Source organism: Astatotilapia calliptera, chromosome 22 (genome assembly GCF_964374335.1).
Source record: "Astatotilapia calliptera chromosome 22, fAstCal68.1, whole genome shotgun sequence".
NCBI classification, from domain to species: Eukaryota; Metazoa; Chordata; class Actinopteri; order Cichliformes; family Cichlidae; genus Astatotilapia; species Astatotilapia calliptera.
The window spans coordinates 30,552,590-30,579,284 of record NC_137442.1 but is presented as its reverse complement, the minus strand read 5'-3'; the positions used below and the strand labels follow the sequence as shown (position 1 = coordinate 30,579,284).

Here is a 26,695-nt window from a genome sequence, read left to right as displayed (position 1 = left end):
TGTTGTATGAAATCTCAGCCATGTTTAATAGGAGTATCCAGCACTTTTAAGGTCCCCTTCAACATTCAGCTCACACCAACAAACTGCTTATCACAGCATTACAGGCCCAGTTCATAATAACATATACCATGTCAGCTGATAGGCTTTACAATGCCTTTACACATTTTTCAGGCTTGATCCCCTTTCTTCACTCAAGCATCTTTTATGCACAGTTAAGTGATAACATTGCCATCCTGTGGTGAGAAATGAAGCACCACTTTAAACAGGTGAAATTTGGACACCAGCTCAACGTGTGAATGAACTCAAATTTGATCTTGAGGTCAAATGCATTTTATTTTCTTGTACAGGACATGCTTCAACAGTCCTGCAGGCCGCTGGTGCTTCGAGTTGAACATTTTCAGTCATGTTGGATACGAAGGTTTGGTGAGTTATTAGCAGCTAATGCTTGGAAGATTTGCTCACCGTGTTGTTCCACTACATCTGTTATCTGCCAACATCATCTGTGACCCTGACTTTCTGCTCTGGCAGATAAAAATCACAGTGCTGCCACTTCTCCTGACATCTGTGGTGCACTCATTAGAAACCATTCGCTTAAACTAACATTGAATTATGACTAACATTAAGTTAGAACTACTAACTATATAATTTCTTTCTTAAATTATTTATAATAATAATAATTCTGTTCTAATTGGTGTGTGACGAAAAACTGTTTGAAATGTTTTCACCTTCTTATCCCTCAGTGAATGTTCCCATTCCAAAAACAAAACCTTAAAGAGGGCCTTTCACATTTAGTTTAGATTTTTATTCTTGGGACTCTGCTAGAGTAGTTTTGTATGACTCACAATGATCCCCGTTTATTTTGGGTTAGGTTTTGAATAAAGCTGCTTTTAGCTGCTCCCTTGTTCATAAGGGGCCACCACAGCAGGTAGCTCAGCATTTTTGATTTGTGTCTCCTTCCAGAATCAAACCCAACCTACTGCTCTCGGCTGTTAATGAGCTCCTCAGTTTATTCTCTGATTGAAACAAGCTGTTTTAGCCCCGTACTCTTTCCCAGTAAGCCGGCTTTCTTATGATTGGCTGCCCCTCTTGAACACAAAGCCTGAACAGCAGGTGGGTGGGGCTTCTGTGCTCCCTTCTTCACATGCAGGAACAAGATTATATTGGGGATATTCGCTCTTGATGTAACACAAAAAAATGATCATGAACTCAAAATCATGAGTTCATGAACATCATGAACTGTTTTTTTGTATCTCATTATGATGACATAACTTTGGTAAGCCCTACCAGATAACTACACATAACTAAAAATCTACTAAAACAGCTTTGTATGATTCTTAGTTCATAAATAATCTCTACTGATCTTATATCGGCCTTAGCGCCGCCTGTCTGAAAGCAGACATTTTAGCTGCTTTCCCTTTTAGCTCAGCTTCCTTCCGACTGGCTCCCTCTCAGGAAAAGGTTTTACAGCAGGTCGGAGGTGCTTGTGTGCTCATGAGCAGAGCTGTGCACCTAAAATGACCATATTAAGGTCCTCATCATACCAAGCCCACAGTAGAAGTAACTTTCTTAAACCACACGTTTAGAGGAATCTGAAGCCAGAGCTTTTGCCTGACGGGGGTTACTCACGCCTACACCAACCTCATCATTTGAAACATTAGCTGTAATATAACAGTATAAATATAAAAAAAGAAATAAGGAAAAGCCTAACCTAACATTACATCCTTTGAAATAAATGAAGACATATTCCACTGGTTGTGTACAATTTTATTATCGTTACTGGTTTCCCTTGTCAGATAAAAGCAGAGAGATAGAGAGGAGCATTATAATCATAATGGTGTGCAGCTTTCCTGTCCAAAGCTGGACGAGGGAACTGTCTGAGGTGAGAATACATTATCAACACAGGGCAAACCCCAGCGCCATAAAAGCTACATGACACTGTCCATATCATAAACAGTCACAATGAGGGCTGCTGTCGAAGCTTCGTGACACTAAACCCGTCGTGCACGCCTGTCACACAGGAACTCTGAGGTAAGCTTGAGTTGGCTAGTGTTGTACTGAGCAAATAAACCTATCTATTGTATAGCTATAGTGTTGTGACCATCACTTCCTGGTTTCTCTACCGTGGCAAAGCTTTGGCATTAGGAGGTAAAATGGTAGCCGCCCCCACCCGCAATTTGAGAACATGAGTTTTTGTTCATTATATGAACATCAAGGAGGTAACTTCCAAGGCCTTAGGCCAGTGAATATATGAGGGATTATGTAATGCAAAGTTCAGCTATTCATATTTCAAGTCTGACAAATAAGTTTCTATATACTGCTAATGGACTGAAAGGAAAGCACCCATAGGTGCGGGATTTTTTTTCTGGGTTATGTACATGTCGGAGAGCTCCTCGAACACAATTCCAGTAAGATTCACTCCGAAGTGCAGCTTTGCAGCCTGAGAAATTTACAAGCTCGAGCTTTAGCTTATCCCAATAGAAAGTGAGGGTAACTTGTAGCATTTATGTTGTTGCACAATGATTTTTGATCACATTTGTTTTAGCGTTCTTTCAAACGATAAAAAAGAAACAAGAAAAAAAAAACTGAGTAGACTTTATGTTTCTAGTCTAGCTTCACTGGCTGAGGTTGGAGACAGCAGCATTAAATATAAGAAAGAAGACAGATAGTGTGATACTTAGTCCTAGGCATGTCTGGCTAATATCAAAAGGTATAAATAACACTTCCTGTTTCGGTTAAACAGTTAAGACGAAGAAAACGAAGCACACGTTAAGACACGAAAGAAACCTGGTGCAACTCTTCACCGCCTTTATCCACGATTTTTGGGATTACCTGAGATTCCGGTTGTCCCTCAGGGCTTTTGATGGCAACAGCACTCCTTGATTGATCGACTGATTGAATCAATCGATTGACCGATTGAGGTTGCAGTCTTACGGATCAGATGGAGGGAGGGGGGGAAGAGGTCAAGACGTTCAAGAAAACAGAGGGCGTTTGTTTCGCCGCACGCTAGATCCTTGATGTCGCGCTTTATCCCCACCACCCCGACACACCCGACCTGCAGGCTCAGCACATTCCCGTCACCACAGTCCATCAAACAGCCACCCTTTAAAAAACAAAGCTCAAAGAAGGCATGGAGCACAAAAACAGAAAACGCTTAGCTTAAAATAGGCGAGGTATCACTTACATGATTCTCCCTCTAAGGAATTTAGGCTTTTTAATACCATCTTGGAATGCACTATATATATTGATATATATATTTAGATGTTTATATACTGTATATTGCCGTTAATATAAGCAGGATTACTGTTGATAAATACAGTGGCCTCCTTACCATCTGAGGCACCTCAGCGAGCTTCCGCACCCTCCTCCCTTTCATATTTGGGTGACTCAGGCCCGAAAAGGCCCTGCATTGGTGGAGCAGGAGACACTTAATGTTTCCTTATTTCATCTGAATAAAATTCGAACACAGACGTGCCCGACTTCAGTCACTCTTCATCCACGCTCTCCCTTTTTGAATCCTCTTCTTTCTGTTCCAGAACCTGAGGGCGGGGGCTCGGCAAGGCTGCCACCTCCGTAGAAGCGAGCGAGGCGGGATCCTGTTGGTCGACAATCCTCTGGGAAGACGTGTCTTCCTGTGGATGCATAAGCAAAACAGTTGGGACTTTAGTGTCGCTTTTATTCGATATCACTTCAAAAAGTGGGTCCCTTTTCTCTTGTATAGCAGCTCAGGCCCTCTTGTCAGTCTTAAGGCAGCAGTTTGGGCTTGGGCAGCTTGTTAAGGGCAGTGAAGCGGCTGTGGAAGTGCTGCATACTGTGTTTATGCCTTGCCTGCTGTGACCAGCTAACAGCTGGCCCCAGCTTCTGCTCTGGCCCCAGTGACTTCTTGCAATTTGTACAGTTTAGTAAACTCTGGCTGCTACACTGTGTCTGCACAGAAGGCGTAGCGTGTCAGCAGAGCAGCAGCAGCTCCGTGTTTGTTCACACTGAAGGCGTTCGAAAATGTGTGAAAAATGCACCGTTTTCTTAAAGTGTAAGCAGGTACGGCATCACTAGGATTCTTGTGGTCTCAGTATTGCTTTTACAATTCAGCCTCGTGAATATTGTTCATGATGACCGTCGCCGCTCTGTGCTTTTAGTGGAAAAGATGTAAATTCACTGTTCAAAAAATTAATTAATTAATAAATGAAAATTTATCTCAATGGGAAAAACATTATGCTGAATATCTGTACTACTATGGGCTGAGTAATGTATTAGCTAACCCTTAACCCTGTAGAACACCTCTGGGACAGACTGTCCAGGAGTTCAGTGATGCTCTGGTCCAGATCTGGAAGGAGACCCCCAGAACACCACCTGTCATTTCACTGGGACCATGCCCCGATGCTTTAGGCATGCATACAACCACAGGGGGGCCACACAAACTACTGAGCACCATTTTGAGTTGCTGCAATGAAATTTGGGTAAAATGGACTAACCTGCTACATCATTTTCTACATTTGGGGGGCTTGTTTGAACTCAGCCCTCTGATTGCATACATGTCCAGCATGATTACAGATCTGATGCATTTTCAAAGTGTTCCTTTAATTTTCTGAGCAGTGCGACATGGAGCATCAACGCGAGCAGTTTTACCCGGCCTATACGTGTTCCTGCTAGTTATTTGTTCTGGCCTCTCCTTGGGTAGAATATGGTCATGTAATTAAGTCCGTGTTTACTTACTTGCTCTGAGAATCGATGAGTCACCTGATCCGTGAACTCCTGCATCTCTCCTTCCTCCCCATTCGAGTGGCAGCTTGGACTTGGTACCTCGATCCCATGGCTTTCCAAAATGGCAGCTTCTGGTTGGGTCAGATGAGGAAGCAGAAGTGAGATAAATATAATGTGTAGAAAATGTGCATATAAATTAATTAACAGCAGAAGCTAACATTTCCAAAAGCCTTAATCTGTCGTTCCTATGTTTCCATCTTCCTCACCTATATTCGCTCTCCTCTTCATCTCCTTCCGACGATTGGCGAACCAGTTGTAAACCTTCAGCGCCGTCACACGCTCAAACTCTGACAGCTTACAGCCTGAAGGTTGAAACAAACCAAACATACAAAACAGTTAAATGTGCAAATCCTAAGGATTTTGTTTTGCAATTCCAGGCGCTGCTTACACATCCTGTTTCTCTGCCTGCAGGCTGGCTATGTTGTTAACATGATAGTCCAAAATGTCCTTCAGCTGCCCCTACTCCCACTCTGGACTGAAGCATCCAACAGTTACCACCCTACTGTTGGTACTGGTTCAAGTGGCTCTCCAGTGGATCCATCAGTGGATCTTTAGAGCAGAATAACAATGTGGAGTTAGAGTCTGTCTGAAGTAGGAGAGACTCACTTGGAAAGGCAGCTGAGTAACGTGGAGGACCGCCACAACAGCAGCCTGTGAATCTGCAGGTAGAGAACCTCAAAAATAAGACAGAATTTGGCTAACTGGAGCTAAACTGGAGCTGAAAGTTTCAAAGAATGAGTCTACGGAGTTTGTGGATTTTAAAGATGCTGCAGAGTGATTGAAGCAAAACAAGCGACCGGCACTGGAAAGTCGAACGCAGTTACAGAGCAACAGCTTCCAGATGAGCGACCTTTAGCGACGACTGATGAGAGCGAATTAAACTGTTGACATATGACCATCAGCTTCGAAGCAGCTTCAGAATTCAGGAGTGGTGAAGCAGTTCTGTGATGAGGAAAAACATCTTCAGAAGGTTCGAACGGTCCAATCAGAAACTCCAGGAAAAAGCTAAAGCTCTTGCTCACTTGCTTTCTCCAACAGCGTTTATGAATGATGTGCATGACAGAAAAGCAGCAGGTGTTCCCGTTCGATAAGCTGCAGGTAGCATTTTAACTAAAAAAAAAAAGACTAATAATGATGAACGTCAGCGACTAATCACCTGTCAGCTGACATCAATTCAGCAAGATGTATTTTCAGAACTCAGAAAAGTGCGCTTTACTGACGAACCCCTCTTGCTACCTGGTTTCTGGATGACGGAGTTGCAGGCGTTGGCGATCTCCTCCCGCTTCGCCTCATCTGGATACTGGTTCTCCATGAAGAAGCTGGAAGACATGAAGAGCCGCTCTGTTGGCAAGGAGCTCAATCACGCAGGCGTCACGGGCATTTATTGGTCGACGCGCAGCGCCGGTCTGAGCCGAGCTAGTTACGCCCTAATTTTACACCTCATCAACTTTTCAGGCTTTTGCAGTAAGCGGCAGGAGAGTTAAAGACAATGTTTACACAGCGAGAGAGCAGCGGGGAGGGTTCACGCCGTGAAGGGACAGATTAACGAACCCATTAAGCAGATTCATTTTAAGCTTTCAACATTCAAAACTCTAACCCCGTAAATACAACTATTTATTTCTATCTTTTTCTTTGCAAATTTGTGTTACTCATCTCTTTCCTTTTCCTGTCTGTCTAACAGTGAAAAAGAATCATTATTTCACATTAAAAAAAACCACAGGGATCAATTTCTCCCAGCTCTCCTATCCTTTCACCTCCCTCCCTCACACACATCATCTTCACCTCTACTGTATCGTCCTTGGATCTGAACTAGCTCATAAGGATCAGCACTGCAGTAGAATTGCGTAATCCCGGGGTACTGCTGGTGAGTGTTGTCTGCGTGCTCTTATTACTTTGAGTGCCCAGACTGCACCCTATACTTACAGCAACCATTTAATAGAGAAATCAATTGCACACAGCGGGCACCGTGCTCCTCTTTCTCAGCATCCGTCTAGGTTACTGAGAAGACTGTCTGGGACAAATACGTACCAGGGAAGCAGGGTCACAGCAGCCTTAATGAAAAATGACATCATAAACTGAGCCGGTTCTGCTCGCCACTGAGAGCAGGAAGCCGCGGCAAAGAAGCCATAAAGGACACAAATACTGGAAAGGTTTATAATGCTGACCATTAGCTTAAGCGACGCTGCGCTTCTGCTCCAAGAACTCGAGCACAGATGTGCTCCGAGTCATCTAAAGTGTTCTGCCGATCTCGGCTGCTTTCTATGACCTTTTTTTTACTTCAGAGCGGCACATAAACTTTATCTAAGCACAACAGGCGACCACGGGAATTTTCCAGTCATTGTTTAAGGGGCTGCAGATGTTTATGGTGACAATTTAGGATCCATCCAGAGTTATTCTAATTATGTAGTTTGACCTTAGGTTTGTAAGTTTCACTATTTGTTTTGGTCACTGCACTTATGAAGACGGGACAGCTGTCAGTGGAAATATTTCGGAACAACAGAACAGACACAGTACTAACCCTAGTTAGGCGGGTTGTGGCAAATTTTAATTTTGGAAATTTACAAAATCATTTGAGCGGTTTTATTTTGTTTTGTTTTTTTTCCAAAGGCCATTTTTAGTTCATATAAAATGTTTTGTCCCACCTGGTTTTAGATTTGAATTTAGTTTTAGTTTACTGTAATAACCTCGGTCCTATGAAGCAGTGCGTGACTAACTGAATTTGAATTTCAGCTAAGTTAACTTTGAAAACAAGACAACCAGGATAAAACAGTGACTTTTCATTTTCTTTAACCAAAGCTCAAATTATATCTTGTGTCCTAAATAAAGCACACCCCTTCCCCATCGGTGCCCCTCCCTCAAAAGCCAAACTCACATGCTCTTTCGTTGAGCTACAGCCAGGACCAGTCAAGACCAGATTACAAAGGGTATCTGTCAGAGGTGAGGACCTACAGACGGTGGTAAAACAAACTATAAGCCTGACAGATGGTCTGCAGTAATGCTGAGATTATATTGCTCTGTCATGGTGAACAGAGGGCTGAAGGTGAAGTTGTCAATTTACTGGTGGCTACATTCATACTTTCAGCTATAGCAAGGAGTTGTGGGCAGGGACTAAAAGACTGAGATTCTGGATGCAAGTGAAATGAACTTCCTCTGAAGGGTATTGGGTCACACACTCCTGTGGACCTCACCCTGTCCTTTAGTGATAGAGAAGCTTGGTCACTCTGAAGGGCTCAGAGTAGAACCACCACTCCTCCACATCGAAGAGCCAGGTGAGGTGGTTCAAGACCCATGACCCATGATGCTGGATAAATTATGTCTCTTTGTTGGCTTGGAAACATCTCTGTGTCCCTCCCATCCTTGAAGAAGTGGCTGGGGGGAGGGAGGTCTAGGTCTGGGTGTGACTAGTTGACCAGATGATTAATCATTGCTCGTTCAGTATCATTTATTCTGTTAACATTTTGATATTCATCGTCTGTAAATTTTTGTGTCCTAAATATTATGCAGCCATCTGCCATCAGATGGCGCTGCAGTCCCGACACTGTTGTAGAAAAACGCCACAAGGCTCTTCATCTAAACCTGATCTTTTTGTTGAGCATATTATTATTAGTGTTCTAAACGCGACATAATGACATTGCAGATATAAGCAGTGGAAATCTGCTTTATCTTAAGGGTGGCTGGCCTCTCCATAACAGAGGATGAGGAGTTCGGCCATTTGGGAGAGGCTCAGACTGGAGCTGTTACTCCTTGGCACCAAAGGAGCATGTTGAGGTGGTCACCTCCTGGATGAGGTGTCCTACCTGGAGGAGACCCAGGGGTAGACCCAGGACACGCTGGAGAGATTACTCTCTCGGCTGGCCTGGTACGCCCAGTGTTTCGCAGGATAAGCTGGAGGAGGCCGCTCTGCTCAGGCGTGACCCAGCCCCAGACAAGTCGAAGAAAATGTACTGATGGATAATAATGAGACTTGAACATCTTTTCAGTAACATATTTTCATATCATATTCAACATGAGCTGTTCTTTTTTTCCTTCTTCTTAATTTTCATTTTAATGTATAAAATGCCATATTCATAATCCATGATGTGAGGTGCCACATAGTTAAGCAGCATTTAAAGTATGATTGAAGAATGTGATTAATGATTTCAAATGTCTTTGACAGTTTTTGACATCTAAGTGTTTATTAGTTTCACATTAGTTTGCTAGTCTAATTTTTTTGTCACCAGGAACATCCCTAGTCTGAAAATCTCTGCTTAAAGTGCTACTCCAACAATCCAAACCTGATACACGACAGAAAATAAAGCTGAATGGAAAACCATAAGCCAAGTCTAAATTAGTGCTAAACCTTCCTCACCTCTCCATAATTGATTGGCATTCCTTTCTCCAGGTGAAACGGCTTCCTCTGCGCAGCCTCAGTGGACCGCCCACTATCCCTGCTCTGTCGCCTGTCATGATCCCCGTCCTCCAGTCAGGCTCTTCCTTCACCAAAGAACGCATTGATAAGGTAGCACCTGTCGAAGGGAGAGCATGCAACTTCACTTTCCAAGACCAGACCTTTACAAAGGGCGTTGCTGTGTCCTTCAATATGTTTTTCTTTATAGCGGAAGGTTTGACATCGTCTTATCCGATGTGTAACACCTTTTGGCATTTAAAAACTGAGGTTTAGTCATTTTTGTTCATTTTATCATGTTTTTGTCCCTCCAGACACAACCCATTAAAATTATTATTATTTCAGTCTTCTGAAATAACTTTTTTCACTCTGATGAAGTCATCTCTTGACCCAGCTGTCTTAGCTAATTATAGGCCAATCTCCAACCCTCCTTTCATATCAAAAATCCTTGAAAGACTAGTTGTCAAACAGTTAACAGATCTGTTAGATCTGTTAACTGTTTCAGAGTTTCAGGTTTCAGAGCTCATCACAGCACAGAAACAGCTTTAGTGAAGGTTACAAATGATCTTCTTATGGCCTCTGACAGTGGACTCATCTCTGTGCTTGTCCTGCTAGACCTTAGTGCAGCGTTCGGTACTGTTGACCATAGTATCCTATTAGAGCGATTAGAACATGCTGTAGGTATTACAGGTACTGCACTGCAGTGGTTTGTATCATATCTATCTAACAGACTCCAATTTGTACATGTAAATGGAGAGTCCTCTTCACACACTGAGGTTAATTATGGAGTTCCACAGGGTTCAGTGCTAGGACCAATTCTGTTTACATTATACATGCTTCCCTTAGGCAGTATCATTAGAAGACATAGCATACATTTTCACTGCTATGCAGATGACCCCCAGCTCTATCTGTCCATGAAGCCAGATAACACACACCAATTAGTTAAACTGCAGGAATGTCTTAAAGACATAAAGACCTGGATGGCCACTAACCTTCTGCTTCTTAATTCAGATAAAACTGAGGTTTTGATTGATTGATTGATTGAATCTTTATTTTGAACATGTTGAAAAAGTATAAAAAAAAAAAATAGAATTAAAAGAGACAAATGAACAAAGCAAACAAAAGGAAAACGAGCAACCACAACTCCAAATAACGTCCATGTTCAAAAAGGAGCAGGAAGAAGCATAAGCTTATTTAATCCCACCCCTTTTCCACTATCTAGTATCAATAGACTACAGAAATACCTCCTTGTAATTACATTATATGTTATGTGTAAATTTTTTTTTTTTTTAATATATACACATATATGTTTCTATCTATCCATACCTACATATATACACACATACGCACATATACACATTTTCAATAACCCCATTAACACCTGAAGGATACACAACCTACAATTTTATATATATATATATATATATATATATATACATATACATACACACACACATATACACATATATATATATATATATATATATACATACATACATATACACATACATATATACCCATACCAACAAACCCGTGCATGCGCACACACATGAAAATATTAGACAAGAACACCCTATCAAATCTCTACCTTTTCCCTGTACCCTGTAAAAACCATATCCTTAAACCGCTTTTTAAACTGCGCCATGCTTGGACATTGCTTCATATCTTTTATTTAGGTTATTTTACTCGGCCCTGAAAATCTTAGAAATATGGTATCTAAGCAGATTCTTACTCTGGATGGCATTACCTTGGCCTCCAGTAATGCTGTGAGGAACCTTGGAGTCATCTTTGACCAGGATATTTCCTTCAACGCACATATTAAACAAATATGTAAGACTGCGTTCTTCCATTTGCGCAACATCTTATCTTAATGACCTTGTAGTACCATATCACCCTATTAGAGCACTTCGCTCTCGCTCTGCAGGCCTACTTGTTGTTCCTAGAGTATTTAAAAGTAGAATGGGAGGGAGAGCCTTCAGTTTTCAGGCTTCCAGTTTGGATTCAGGAGACAGACACTATCTCTACTTTTAAGATTAGGCTTAAAACTTTCCTTTTTGCTAAAGCATATAGTTAGGGCTGGACCAGGTGACCCTGAATCCTCCCTTAGTTATGCTGCAATAGATGTAGGCTGCCGGGGGATTCCCATGATGCATTGAGTTTTTCTTCTTCAGTCAGCTTTTTCACTCACTATGTGTTAACAGACCTCTCTGCACTGAATCATACTTGTTATTAGGTTCGGTTTCTGTCTCTCACACCATGTCTTTATCCTGTTTTCCTTCCAGTTGCGGCAGATGGCCCCGCCCCTCCCTGAGCTGGTTCTGGAGGTTTCTTCCTGTTAAAAGGGAGTTTTTCCTTCCCACTGTCGCCAAAGTGCTTGCTCATAGGGGGTCATATGATTGTTGGGTTTTTCTCTGTATGTATTATTGTAGGGTCTTTAACCTACAGTATAAAGTGCCTTGAGGCAACGGTTGTTGTGATTTGGCGCTGTATAAATAAAACTAAATTAAAATGATGCACAAGGTAACAGTGCTCATGTAGCCTCGGTGCATATTTTAGCACATACAGTCAGGGAAAAAATTATTTGAACCCCTGCTGATCTTGTAAGTTTGCCCACTAACAAAGAACTGATCAGCCTATAATTTCAATGGTAGGTTTACTTGAACAGTGAGAGACAGAACGATAACAAAATAAATGCATTTCAAAAAAGTTATCAATTAATTTACATTTTCATGAAGGATAGGTATTTTATCCCCTATAAATCAGTAAGATTTCTGGCTCCCAGGTGTATTTTATACAGGTAAAGCTGACAATGACAGCCTTTTCAACTTGCTACTAGGGATGGGTACCGGTATCCGGTGCCATTATGGCACCGTTCTGACATAAACAGTAACCAGACCGAAAAGCAGCGCACATTTCGGTTCTTTATTTCGGTGCTTTTTTTTCCTGAGATGTCATACACTTTGGATTCTAGCCAATCATTTTACCTTTCCAAGGATAGTCGGCGGGTCCAGGTACGTACGTTCCTTTAAAGCAGAGCTACAGATTAAAAATGCCCAAGGTGAAGTGGTCAAAGTCTGGCTGTACTTCACAGCAAAAGATGCAAACTCAGCAGCCTGCAACAAGTGCTTTAAGGTGATACTGTGCAAAGGAGGTAACACCTCGAATCTGATGAAACACCTGACAGCATAGCGGTTTTTTTTAAAGCCGAGAAATGCACCGTATTTGATAGCTTGCTGCCAGACCTCACACAGAGCAGCACATCTACTGCGGGTGTGGTGCCTGTTATCGGACCCGGAGTTAGCAACATCCCAAGAACCTGAAGAGTAGAGTCCTGGCCCCTAGCCCTGCCAGTGTAGCAGAAATGATGACGGGTGATGATGCAGCAGCAGCCGTTCTTCTCTGCGTGAGTAACTTAATGTTGTTCGTGTGTAATTTACGTTGAGTAGGCTAACCACGTTATTACATTAATGCATGTAAGGTGAACTAGCAAACACCATCGTAGTTACATGCGGCTGTCTTCTTGTTTGATAGAGTGATACCATATATGTCCTATAGCTGCAGAAAAGGCTAACATTGAAATCTTTTTCCAAAAAACAAAACAAAAAAAACCCCAGCTAAACATGAGAGGTTTTAGGACAAAGTTTGTGTTTTCCATTGTTTAAGCACCAGTTCCAACCAAAGGTGGTATGTTGTATGAACAGAAAAGGCTAACTTGGTTATCATTTTGCAGATAAAAAGAAACTGCTAAAAAATAAAAACATAAGAAGTTTTTGGACAAAGTTTGTGTTTTCCATTCTTTAAGCACCGGTTCTAGCACCGGTTCTAGCACCGTTTAAGCACCGGCACCGTTTCAAAAGTACCGGTTTGGCATCGGTATTGGATAAAACCTAAACGATACCCAACCCTACTTGTTTCTTGTATAAAAGAAGAGAAGAGAAGAGCTTTCCTAGGATGTCAGTGACAAGAATTTGGACCTACACAAGGCTGGAATGGGCTACAAGACCATCGCCAAGCAGCTCGGTGAGTGTCCACAAGGCCCCACCGGCTCAAGGAGGCAGATGTACAGGCCCGTTTGAAGTATGCCACTGAACATCTCAATGACTCAGAGAAGGACTGGGAGAAAGTGTTGTGGTCAGATGAGACCAAAATCTCTTTGGCATCAACTCAACTCACCATGTTTGGAGGAGGAGGAATGCTGCCTGTGACTCCAAGAACACCATCCCCAGGGTCAAACATGGAGGTGGAAACATTATGCTTTGGGGGTGTTTTTCTGCCAAGGGGACAGTACAACCAAACTGCATCAAAGGGAGGATGGATGAGGCCATGTACCGTCAAATCTTGGATGAGAACCTCCTTCCCTCAGTCAGGGCATTAAAAACAGGTAATGGGTGGGTATTCCAGCATGCCAATGATCCAAAACACACAGCCAAGGCAACAAAGAATTTGCTGAAGAAGACGTATATTGAGGTCTTGGAGTGGCCTAGTCAGTCTCCAGACCTTAATCCTATAGAAAATCTGTGGAGGGAGCTGAAGGTTAAAGTTGCCAAAAAACAGCCACGAAACATTAATAACTGGGAGAGGATCTGCAAAGAGGAGTGGGACAAAATCCCCTCTGCGTGTAAAACGTTTGGCCAACTACAAGACACGTCTGACCTCTGTGATTGCCAACAAAGGTTTTGCCACCAGGTGCTAAAGTATGTTTTGCAAAGGGATCAAATACTTTTCTGAAATGCATTTGAATGGATTTTTTTGTTTAAAAAAACAAACAAAAAAACTCTGATATGATGCCCTGTCCTAAACAGTCCTAAACAGAAGGCGTTTGTAGTGGTCAAGTAAAGTCAAGTCTTATTCTTTTCAGATCACATTCATGTCTCAGGTTTTTAAAGGACATGATATCAACACAATTTGCATGACACAGACTTTGAATCTTTTCAAAAGCTTTTAAAAGCTCAAAGTTTAAATGTAGCAGGGAAGAGGGGAAAAAATGGTTTCGTTATACTGAACTATGTTTAGTATCTGATTGTGAATGTAAAGAATTTGGGGTACCAATCACAGTGCATGTGGGATTTTATGTCAAACCCTATCAGAACTTTTTACCATCTGTACTTTGACTAAGCGAGCTTTATGAAAACACTGTCACAGAAAGGTTGACACGAATGGAACAGAAAGGGAGTCTTAAACAGAGAGTAAGAAACTCACTTCTAAATAAACGTGTGAACAACCTCTCGCATGAGAGGTGAAACATCTTTAAGAAACTTAAAGAAGTCCATTCACTTTTCTTTCCAAGTTCCTTAGATTATCATGACCTGGATGACTCAGAACACACAGAGACAACTACATTAAACCACACCCACTCGCTATAATGGTGAGCTGGATATGAAACGTCTGGAGCCATTTCTTTTTAGCATTAGAAATCTAAGTTTAGGAGCCATCTGAGACTGCTGTAAAACCCCGTGCTGACAAAGCAGGTCCAGGCTGATCAGCATGCAGACCCACTGTGGTGCATGTGTCTCCTGTGGCAAGCTGCTGATGCCAAGGAGGGCGGGGTGGGGGTGCGCGAGTAAGGGCGCAGTTACCTGGCTGGGCTTGGGCAGCTGCGGCTGCAGCAGTGTACCACGGCAGCAAGTGCATCAGCAGCTCTCTCTGCCTGCTCCACGATGGGTTGGGGTTGAGGTTGGTGTTGGGATTGGGGAGGATGTTGGGGAGGCTGCCGCTTGCCCCTGCTACCGTCCCGTCTCTGTCCCCTCCCCTGGCCCTGGGACTCACGCTGTGCTGGCTTTCACTCCACCTCAGCCCTTCAGTCGGGACAAAACCAATAGTCAGGCAGGCCACCGCCACGGGACACAGACACCAGCTGTGGCAACAACTGGAGGCTGATAGTTTGCATCTATGTCTCTGGATTAAGTGACACACTCCTGCAGACGTGCCTTGAAATGGTAACTTTATCAACAAATACACGCGCTGTAATTTCAGTGGATTGGCCGATCAGGAATCAATTTCACAGACAACACTGCTTCTTTACAGATTCATGGAGGACAGGTCAATAAGAGCTCATGTAAGAAGCAAAGCGCTGTGGCCACTTTGGCTCAGAAACATTGCAGACAAAGTAGTTATTGTTAGTATCACTGTTAATAGCTTGTTTGTTAGCCATGTGGGAATGAAAACCAGCACCAGAGTACCTCCAGCGTCAGGGCTGGGAACTACAGAGGAGCTAAAGCGAAGCCTGAGTGGGACGATGTGGGAGGGGGGGAAATAATAAAGCATTAAGATGAAAGGAGACAGCAGGGACGGCAGATGGTCCATCAGCGGCTTTGTTTATTTCACACACTAACAATGTAAAGATGGGACTTTTTGACATGATTTGGTGCGGGAGCATGCTGTTTGACAATAATCAATAAAAGCAGGGAGCATCTTGAGTTGACGCCCGTTTGTCGTGCCGTCGCCGTTTTAATGCTTGCCGAATTTGCATCTCAGGACGAGGCGAGGTCAGCGCTGACCCGAGCTGTTACTCTAGCCTGCGCAGAGAAGCCGGATTCGCCCGCTAAAGTTTCATCTCCCAACCAGAAGCCTTAACGTTATCGATTAGAATCTCCTGTGACGGGACTACCTTTAGCTGAAAATATAGATTTGTCTCGTGTCCTTTCTCGACCTCGCAGCCATTGTGGACCAGGTTGGGGTTAAGCGGGAGGAATTAAAGGTGTGCGGGTTTACCATGCGGGAGGATGGTGGGCGGGTAAAGCGGAGGAGGAGGAGGAGAGGTGGATGGGGAAGGGTTAGCAAGCGGTGGTTCGCATTCAAGACACACAAGACATATTATCCCTTTCTAACACGAGCCTTCTGTTATCTAATCTGCAGTGTAATCTTTCATCATTAACCTGACATTCAACCTTGAGGCACTGATCTGTACCTTCTCATAATTAATCCAAAATCCATTATTCCTGGGAGGATCTGTGTCCCGCTCCTCTCCTCTGTAAAAGTTACATGTTACGCTTGTACCTCTTGGCCTGCGTCTCACCTGGGTTGTTCCTCTCCAGCAGGTACCAGCGGTAGAAAGCTCTGCGCTTGGAGTCGCTCATCTCCAGGCCCTGCTGCAGCAGCCACTGAGAAATGTAGCTCTGGCTGATGCCTGCGTGCGGGAGGTGACACACGTTATTTTAACAGGTTGAGGACAATGATTTATGTCGCGGCGCACCATCGGCGGCGGCGCTGCTGGAGAGATCGGCTGCGTTCCAGCTCTGGAATACTCCTGTTCAGCTAATGAAGCCATCCCCCGACATCGATACTTTAATTAAGGACGTGATGTAGTGCAATCCATTTTCAAGGAAGGAGTAGAAGTTTACTGACATGAACCTGCTGCTACTGCAAACACACATAATACAGCTGGCATTAGCTGAAGCCCATTAAAAGGCTCTTTAAAATCTTTCTGACTCTGTGTGCTTATTTTTCCTTTTCTTGGTATTAAAAGTCAGACTGTGCTCAGGTACTCAACTGTATTCAGGCTTTGAAAGCAAGTCCAGTTACCAGTTAGGCGCCTACACGACAGTACAGTGAATCTCTCTGAACTTTGTTAGACAAAGCAGTTAATTTAAACACTTTAATCGCAATATTTTCTCAAGTTTTTTACCAACTCGATGGCCCTAAAATGACCACCAAGACCAGGAAATTCTGTGTTTTAGGATCTTTATTTTAGATATAAGCTACAACATTAACTTAGCCCACTAATGGAAACCTGACGTATCTGAGGGGTAGTTTATGGTTAGGTTTTAACAGAATGTGTGAAACTCATGTCTAAGCATCTGTGATGGCGTGGAATTTCCCCCATTTGGTGACCGATCGCAAATAGATGTGGAAACCACTTCCAATCGCAAGGTGATTGCACAGGTTGGCTGATAGGAGGCAAGTCTTTTCCAAACAGTCTTGACTCAGACTGCTGAAAGTTTGCAAATAGTTGCCGTCTCATTTATAAAAGCAGAGAGATTGTCAATACATTGACATTAACCTGAATCAGTCTACACTGATAAGTGCAATTTGTCTCTTTGCAGTAGGGGACTCGACTCAACTGGTTGCCAACTGGTTATATTACTATACCAGCAAGGTTGCTATGCACCCAAATAATTTTTCAGTTAAATCCTCGTATTGCAGCAACTATGTCACTATTTATATAGGTTTCTGAATTTCTGAGTCTATGATGTTCAACTAGTGAAAACTGGAGTTTCCACTAGTTCATTACAACTGATCATGATTGCATGTTGCAGACATGCTCGCCATCTTTAAAACCACCAAAAGCAACGCGGCCACAATTTCATTGTACACAATAATGTTGCTTTGTGTGCGTGGTCTCCTAACGGTCTCAAACTATCAACAAATTTAATCCAACAGGGAGTTAACAACAAAACAAGAGCAGCTTGGAGAGATTTCACAACTTTAACAGCTTTAAGTTTGCAGTAGTTTCAGTAGTATCAATACTCCGCATCAGCAGATGCCTGAAGCCAAGGTTCAAGTATTGAATAGAAACTGGCGAAAGTGGGATGGGAGCATCTGTGAGCCAGTTACACTTCATTTTGCAGTTTAAAAAAAAGAAACACGAGTGAATGAGTTGGCAGAGAGAATAAGAGCAAAAAGCCTGAAATCAGCTTTTCATTTGTTCAATACAGAATCGTTTGGTTTAGCATTTTGTTTGAATTAAATCAAGACAGCAAAAGTTCAACTCTAATTAAATGCTGAGCCCCCCTGTGTTTCTCACTGCACGATCAACAGTTTAATGATCGGGGATGTCACAGCAAAGCAGAGTACCTGTAACTTGGCCCACGATCGCCTGAGAGATTCTGCGGTTGTTCAGGAAAGTTTTAATCTCTTCTTTCACCAGGTTGCTGTCTCTCCTGCGAAAGCAACAAAAGGCCCCATCACTGCCAGAAGAACCATTACACGGTGGTTAAAACACCAGCCTTTGCTCCGACTAACCTTATTCACTGCTGCTTCTCCTTTTTCAGCCATCCCTGAGCACCTGACCTGAATTAACTGCATGTAAATTCTGAAGAATAAGCCTTCGCCTCTGGGAATAGTAGCTGTCATTATCTGATGTTATAATAGTCTCTCTACTATTCCTTTGGTCTCTCTTGCACCACAATCCTCCCGTTCTCCCTCTCCTTACCTCATGTACTCCTCCACCTTTTCCTCCAGGTCCCAATCCTCCTCCCCCATCATGTCGTAGCTGAAAGACCGCTGAACTGCCACAGTGGGAGGATAGAGGGGTGGGGGAGAGGCCTCGAAGCTGTTGCTTGGGGACAGCGCGGCGCCGTCCAGGCCGGAGGTCTGCGTGGTTGCTGAGGCCAGGGAGAGCGAGGAGGCGGAGGATGATGACGACGAGGACGGGGCTGGGGCAGCAGTGGCGGGGGCGTTGTTGGAAGGGGCCGGGTGAGAGTCACAGTGGGACGGGCGGTGATCGGGGTCCAGCCTCTCCAGGGACTCCAAAGCGTGGATGATCTGAGGTTTGGTCATGCCGGAAAGGCGCAGGCGCTGCAGGAGGTCAATCTGCTCGATGGTGTAGCGGGGCTCCACCTCACAGCACTCCATTCTGGCATCTAGAGTAAATGAGCCGGGTTTATCGAGGTGAAACCAATGAGACACAAGACCAAATCTGTGAATGAGTCTGAACCACTCATCAACCTATTAATACACCCGAGAGCAGCACGGACGGGCTGATTTCTCACCAGATAAACAGCACCACGAGACTTCACAGTGTTACCAAGACATAAACGGCTATATTTATCCCCACTCAACACCATTCACAGACCTTAAATAGAGATAATATGTTGCAGACTTTTTCAGAACCTGCAGAGAAATGATCAAAGGAATATTAATAGATGAGAAAGGCACACGCAGCAGGATTCAAGCACTTTGAAGGAGTTTATTTATAATGACACTTTAAATGCAAATCTGATCCAAGTATTTTAGTAACGTTAATACTCGAAAAAACCCAAATAACTTTGAGTGAAAACATGACGCGGTAATAAAAAAAACTGCACTTAGAGAACAGAGCACTCCGCACTGTTCGCCTGCGAGGAACCCTTTGGGTCATTCAAAAAAAAAAAGTTTTGGCCACCTTTCAAATGCTTGGCAACACTGCACTTAGGCTAACCTTGCTCCATTTGTCCTGGGTGGAATTAAAGTAAGATCACCCTGGCATACGTAACCTAACATCAGGTCCCACCTCGGCTGAGTCATATCCATCCTTTTAGGGTTTTTTTTTTTTTTTTTTTAAGTCCCGCAAGTCTGCAGGGAGCCTTATCCTAGTATTCACCTATGACTAAGATGCACTAAAAAGTAAAGATCACATTAAACTTTTTTTTTTAAAGAATTGCAGGAATTTGACATGACCTTGCTAACATGAAAAGCATGGGTATTAAGAGATGGGGCATCAGGTAGCATTAGCCCCCCTCAAATTTGATTTTCTATGATGATCAGTGCCACTAGATGTTAGTACAGATAGGACCAGTGGTAGAAATAACTCAGTGCATTTACTCAAGTACTTTAGGGAAGTACAGCAGTGGAAGGAAGGGCATATGGCGAAAAAACTGTGCCAAATAAAATATATGGATCACTGCACTGTGGCGACACCTCTGGAAATAAGGTAGCAGCATTAAGTATGTTTAATGCACTTAAGTACTTCTAAAGTAGGTTTTGCATGTATTCTAAAATATCTGTCTCCTTAATATGTATTTTTGAATCTACCAGCAGTAACTAACATTAGCCTCCAGCTGCAGATGATTTTAATCTTGCATGAAAGTCTGCATGAGTACTTTCACTTGAAGTGCATTAAGTACATTATGATGATAAAACTTTTGCACTTTCACCTAAGCAGGATGATACATTTTAAACACCCTGCCCTGTTCTTGGATGACAAAAATCTACTCGAATAATTTCTTCCACTTTTGCATAACTGTAAATAATGGATAATGATGCTGCTACAACAAACAGAAAAAGTTCAACTTGTTAAATGTGTTGCAAGACGAGGAAACTTCCAGAACACTGCCGCCTGGAAAAAGTTAAGTTGTTGGATTTTTTTTTTTTTTTACAAAACTCTCTGCTTAAAAAGTCAAGCGCTCCCAAAGCAGCGCGCAGTGATTTAACCCCCCACCTTTACCACACACGGATCTCTCTAAGCACAACTGTAACATCCAGATCTCAGCAGCTGGCTGACTTTTGACAGTTTCGCTGTCTCGTTGTAGATCTTACCTGATGGAGGTGGTGACACGGACAGGCGCCCCGGGAGTGGTTCAGTGCGTGGGGTCGCAACGGGGACACACCACTGTCGCATGGCTCAGCGAAGTTCAGCTCGGCTGGACCTCTGAGGAGTCACACAGGAGACTTGCTGCAGTGTGTTGCGGTTAAATCGCCTCTATTAGCATCTTGCCAAACCTGCAACAACAGATCACTCCCCTAGCAGCCTGTGCTGGCTAAGCTAGCGCCGTCAACTCCAGTTGGTTCCCCTGAGCACCAACCTCCCATCAACTGCTGCTTAGCTGTCCTGTTAGCCAGAACGAGACTAGAAAGCGGAAGCGATGCTTGCAACCTTCAAAGTAAGACAAACTGGTAGCTCGATAACAATAACCATTTTCACATTATACACAGACAGAATTAAACTGAATTCGGAAGCATATAGCTTTATAGCTATTTTCCACCTCTCTTTCTATCTGGGGCTATTTCCAATTATGTCTCAATGTAATGTTAGGTTTTTACACTTAACTCAGCTGTAAAACGACAAACATAAATAAAGTAAAATACTTTTCACATGCCATGTCTTTTCTCAAATTTCATTATCCACTTATACACATAGAAATACAAAGATGAATGTGAAACGCTTAGAAAGTTAAATGTATTCACCTTTTGACCCATTTACTGAAATGACAACTATTATTTTGCTCCAATGATGAGCGCAAATTACACTTTTATTTTGAAAAACTCGGGAAACGATGCTACTTACTCTGGTTACCTTGATAAAACGGTCTGTCTTGTCTCGGCTAACAACTTACCCAAAACTTGCACTTTAAGGGCAATCTGAGCAATGTTTCAAACAAGCAACCGTTTACGAAAAAATCACCGTTCTAGAGTGCTACCGCCAAACATTTTATGTGTTAAGTCGAAGGGCTGGGACCACCGCCAGCTGCTAACGGGTTAGCTCGCCTGCTAGCTAAGTTAGCTGGTGGCTAGCAGCGGATTGTCCCGCCGCGGAGCACCTCTCTTACCTCCCGTTGCTGAAGAGAGACAGCTGCAGCCGGCTGGTCGGACAGGGCAGATAATTAAAAGTGGCAAAAAAAGTAGCGGTCCACTCAACTCCGCTATAGTAAATAAGTCCTGGGTTGAAGGCGGACGGTTAAGTTAACGAATAGAGGGTGAAGGATGCGGGGTCATGTTGTCTTTCGCTATGCAGTGGGGAAATAGTATATGCAAACGAGAGGAGTCTGTCTCAATTTGTGACCCCTCACCCGACAGTACCGTGAAGGCAGCAAGAATTATCATTATGATTTCCGGTTGTACAGTGCATGCTAGAAAACGTCTACCCTAAATTCAAGCACGGCTGCAGGGCGACATGAAGCCAAAAGTAACATTTTAACTAAAGTGACTGAAAATGTAACGATGCTCGTGCGTACATCTCGCTCAGGCGGCTTTAGCGGCATTTAATGCCCATGATGAAAACATTTCTTCTTTTATTTTGGACAAGTACTTAGGAAATATGTCACTAAATCGGTTTTCCTTGACGCATCACCGCCCAATACATAAGTGGGTCTGTATGCAGACTGTAATAAGCTTCCTCGCAAGCGTTTGCAGAAGAAGCCATATGAACAGGAGGTAAACAACAATTATAATGAGTGGATAAAACGAGAGTGTGGCTGTTCTTGGCTTGGAATACCATGAAATGTACTTAACCATAATATGTATTTGCAAGGAGCATTTACAGCTTTGTGAGGTTGTGCTTCGCAAAGCAGTCAGTGGGAGCCTGTATAGAAAATCAGAAAAATCTATAAAAATTAAATGCAAATATGGACAGAAAAAATTGGGGACAACTTTTTGGTTCTTGGGCATCACCCTGTACTTTAATACAGATGGTATGACTTTAAAAGGTGACTGTGCACAAATGTTTGAAAAAGATTCTGAATTAACTATTTTTGCATAATGTTGGAAAAAGTATTTGACTCTTGTTTCAAGTAAGAATCATAATACTACAATATGAAGGTACGTGTTTCCAAGTCCGGCAGTCAAACTCCTTCAGAATCTTTTTTTAAATATGGAAATCTTTTTTTTTTATTGCAGCTATACCAAAAGATAGATAGATAGATAGATAGATAGATAGATAGATAGATAGATAGATAGATAGATGTATATGTATGTAGTTATTGATTGATTACTTGTAGTAAAAAAAAAAGCATTAGTGTTAAAAGAGATCCATTATCACTCAGGGCATCTACATGAAACGTGTCATTATAATTCATAATAATTAATTAGAATTATAAATTAGAATTACTAAAAACCTATAATGTCATAATATACATTATGTTAGTATAGCGGCACGGTGGCATGGTGGTTAGCACTGCTGCCGCACAGCAAGGGGGTCCTGAGTTCAATTCCACCATCAGTGGGGTCTTTCTGTGTGGAGTTTCCATGTTCTCCCCGTGTTTGCGTGGGTTCCCTGCGTGGGGATAGGTTAATTGGATAATCCACTAGGTGTGAATGTGCGAGTGAATGGTTGCCTGTCCCTGTGTGTTGGCCCTGCGACAGACTGGCAACCTGTCCAGGGTGTACCCCGCCTCTCGCCCTATGACAGCTGGGATAGGCTCCAGCGCCCCCCGCGACCCTGAAAAGGATAAGCGGAAGTGAATGGATGGATGGATGTTAGTATAACTATTAATCCACAAATAATAATAATGAGTCAGGTATTCCTGGGCCTCTCCGTCTGTGTAGGCTGTAGACATAAACACCTTCCTATAGCGTTGTTGCGTCTTTATACATCAGTACTCTCCAAGAGTGAATATCAACTGCTGATCTAATCTAATATAGCTGGATTTCATTGTCCAGCTTCACGCAGACACGTACAATGTCATAACCATATTATACAGTCTGTGGTCTAAACCCAAAGGATTACTTGACTCTGGCTGATGTGGTTCTCTATATCCACTCTAAAGTTATTGTGCACTGTAGAGCTGTGGAGCCAGCCAGCAGACCGCCTTAATAGCAAGGGTTGATATACAAAAAGGTTGTTCATCTAGGACCAGCTTCATAGGTTATAAAATTGAGAATAAGGTTATTGTAACTCAAGGTTCAAGGTTCTTTATTATTTGTGTTGCAACTGTGTTGCATTTTGTCCAATCTGACAAGTTTTGTCTTGTGATTGTAACAGATTTTGCAAAAAATAAAATAAAATGATTTCACAGAGGTGCTGTGTCTTTTTCTGTTTTCTTGTTTTTCCCCTTTCTATTATGGTAAATGGTCTGTATTTGTATAGCGCTTTTACTTGGTCCTAAGGACCCCAAAGCGCTTTACACTATACACAATCATCCACCCATTCACACACACATTCACACACTGGTGATGGCAAGCTACATTGTAGCCACAGCCACCCTGGGGCGCACCGACAGAGGCGAGGCTGCCGGACACTGGCACCACCGGGCCCTCTGACCACCACCAGAAGGCAACGGGTGAAGTGTCTTGCCCAAATTATAATTTAGCTAAAGAGTGAATCAATATTATATTTTATTATAACCTCTGTTTTCTTTGTATTTTTGCAGGGTCTTTACCTCACAATACAAACCACCTTGAGGAACTGTTGTTGTGATTTAATGCTATACAAATAAAATTGAGTTCCTCATACAGGAAGGATGGGATTGTATAAATCACCTGTGATGTTTTGTCTTTGTTTCCAACTTATCCAAGGATAGGATCGTACACTTTTGGCCACATTTTAAATATACAGTAACGCTAAAGTCAGGAGAAGACAGGTTGGTGTGTATAAAAACTTTCCTCAGAAGTGAATACTCATCTGTCTCTTTCTAAGAAACTTCCTGATAGGCAGACTTTTTGTATCTTTTGACACAACCTGGCTCGTTGTATCACATACCTTTCCTTATTTATTCTAAGTCAGGCTAACTGGCTTTCTTTGAATGTAAGACTTGTAGCATCCAGGATGGTGCAGAGCCTGTGTGAACTACTGAACTAGTCAAGGTGTGTGTGTGTTTTATCACCAGTTACAGAAGTGACTCTAGCTGAAGAATGGGTCTATGTTTGCTTTGTTCTGTGTACCTCCCTCCCTTTCTGACTGTGCCAAGAAGGCACAGGCAGGTATTAAGAAACATATTAAAGCACCTTCGTGCTTGACATGCCCAGTTCAGAGTGCGTCCAAGCGAGCGATACCTCAGCAGTGGGTCCCACATCTTGGGATTTTCTTTTTTAGTGCTCTGTTTCTACAATTGGGTTCAACTGACATCTGAAACAACACCATGAACTGGATCTTCTTGGAGGGTCTCCTCAGTGGGACTAACAAGTACGCCACAAGGTTTGGTCGAATCTGGCTTGCCATTGTCTTCATCTTCAGGCTCTTGGTCTTCTTGGTGGCTTGTGAAAAGGTCTGGGGCGACGAACAAAAGGACTTTGATTGCAACACCCGCCAGCCTGGTTGTCAAAATGTCTGCTATGACCACTACTTCCCCATCTCTTACACCCGACTCTGGGCTCTCCAGCTGATCTTTGTGACTTGTCCATCCCTTCTCGTGACTCTCCACGTTTCCTACAGAAAAGACCGGGAGCGTAAGCACCGGCTAAAGTACGGAGAAGACTGCACACCTCTGTATGATAACACAGGAAAGAAACGAGGGGGTCTCTGGTGGACCTACTTTTTCAGCCTGCTGTTCAAGATAACTGTGGATGGCGTGTTTGTCTTCCTGCTGTTTTACCTCTACGAAGCTGCCTTCTTTCCTCCACTGGTGAAATGCAGAGAAGAGCCATGTCCCAATGTGGTGGACTGCTACATTGCGAGGTAAGGGATACCTTTAAGGTTCTAAATGGCCAAAAATTTCAAACGCTTAATCCTACATTATGTTTTATCTCTTACACTCTGTTTTCCAGGCCAACGGAAAAGAAGATATTTACTGTCTTTATGGTGGTGACCAGCTTTGTGTGCATTTTCCTCACTCTTTGTGAGGTGTTATATCTGTGTGGGAAGAGGTTCCGGGAATGCTGCAAAAAAGGACCTCGCTCCATGAGAGACAACTCCTTCATGATGACCAGAGTTCCTCTGAGTGGTAATGAAAACTCAGCCTACAAAGAACCGGTTCTGGAGAAGAGTGTGACCAATGGAGAACCGGGCCAGAAGGGTTCAGCCCCGCCCTACACCATAGCCTGAGCTCATTATGTCCTGAGAGACATAATGAATTTTTAAATATCAGAATCAGAATCATCAGCAAATGCTTACAAACAGATGATGTTGGTTATTTTGAAACCAATTTTACATTTTAACTATTTTATGTTTTTGTTCCCCAACATTGATGTGTTGAGCATGTATGTACTGCTATTTCAATAAACGTTTAATCTGATACTATCAAAATGATTTTTTTTTTGGATGTATATGACCATATGTCAAGACTATCTCTCCACTCTACATATTCCACATGTTCAGCAATGTACACTGAGCAAAAATATAAACGCAGCACTTTTGTTTTTGCTCCCATTTTTCATGAGCTGAACTCAAAGATCTGAAACATTTTCTACATACACAAAGGACCCATTACTATCAAATGTTGTTCACAAATCTGTGTTAGTGAGCACGTCTCCTTTGCCAAGATTATCCATCCCACCTTGCAGGTGTGGCATGTCAAGGTGCCGATTAGACAGCATGAATATTGCACAGGTGTGCCTTAGCCTGCCCACAATAGAAGGGCACTCTGAAATATGCAATTGATCACACAGCACAATGCCACAGATATCGCAACTTTTGAGGGAGCGTGCAATTAGCATGCTGACTGCAGGACGTCTACCAGAGCTGTTGCCCGTGAAATGAATGTTCATTTCTCTGCCATAAGCCTTCTTCAAAGGTGTTTCAGAGAATTTGGCTGTACATCCAACCGGCCTCACAATCGCAGACCACGTGTAACCATTCCAGCCCAGGACCTCCACATTGAGCATGTTCAGCTCCAGGATCGTCTGAGACCAGCCACCCAGACAGCTGCAGCAAAAATCGGTTTGCATAACCAAAGAATTTCTGCACAAACTGTCAGAAACCGTCTCAGGATCAAATGACCAATGGTGGGTGGGGTTGTGGTATGGGAAAGCGTATGTTATGGAAAACGAACACAAGTGTATTTTATTGCTGGCATTTTGAATGCACAGAGATACCGTGTTGAGATCCTGAGGCCCATTGTTGTGCCATTCATCCATGACCATCACCTCATGTTAAAGCATGATAATGCACAGCCCCATATTGCAAGGATCTGTACACAATTCGTGGAAGCTGAAAACATCCCAGTTCTTGCATGGCCAGCATACTCGCCCTACATGTCACCCATT

At 43.0% G+C, this 26,695-nt stretch overlaps 2 protein-coding genes across 7 annotated transcripts; one reads left to right on the top strand and one right to left on the bottom strand.

The window, feature by feature from the left end:
• Positions 1 to 1,749: 1,749 nt before the first annotated feature.
• Positions 1,750 to 21,646, bottom strand: LOC113014205 (homeobox-containing protein 1). 6 transcript variants are annotated; one of them, XM_026155585.2, is made up of 11 exons: positions 21,388 to 21,646; positions 20,378 to 20,489; positions 18,294 to 18,723; positions 17,936 to 18,021; positions 16,158 to 16,268; positions 14,719 to 14,937; positions 9,107 to 9,263; positions 5,995 to 6,077; positions 4,965 to 5,060; positions 4,711 to 4,829; positions 1,750 to 3,629 (listed from the first exon to the last, which is right to left on the bottom strand). In XM_026155585.2, the coding sequence occupies exons 2-11, from the start codon at positions 20,457 to 20,459 to the stop codon at positions 3,483 to 3,485; spliced, it is 1,530 nt and encodes a 509-aa protein (XP_026011370.1). In that variant the 5' UTR covers positions 20,460 to 20,489; positions 21,388 to 21,646; the 3' UTR covers positions 1,750 to 3,482. The 6 variants fall into 6 exon arrangements, with proteins under 6 accessions (XP_026011370.1, XP_026011372.1, XP_080152016.1 ...); XM_026155587.2 differs by lacking the exon at positions 14,719 to 14,937; XM_080295890.1 differs by lacking the exon at positions 21,388 to 21,646 and having other exon boundaries at positions 20,378 to 20,689.
• A 2,685-nt stretch (positions 21,647 to 24,331) lies between these two features.
• On the top strand, positions 24,332 to 25,730 carry LOC113014209 (gap junction beta-4 protein-like). Its single transcript, XM_026155592.2, has 2 exons — positions 24,332 to 25,169; positions 25,259 to 25,730. Exons 1-2 carry the CDS (start codon positions 24,634 to 24,636, stop codon positions 25,533 to 25,535), a joined length of 813 nt encoding a protein of 270 aa, XP_026011377.1. The 5' UTR covers positions 24,332 to 24,633; the 3' UTR covers positions 25,536 to 25,730.
• Positions 25,731 to 26,695: the final 965 nt, after the last annotated feature.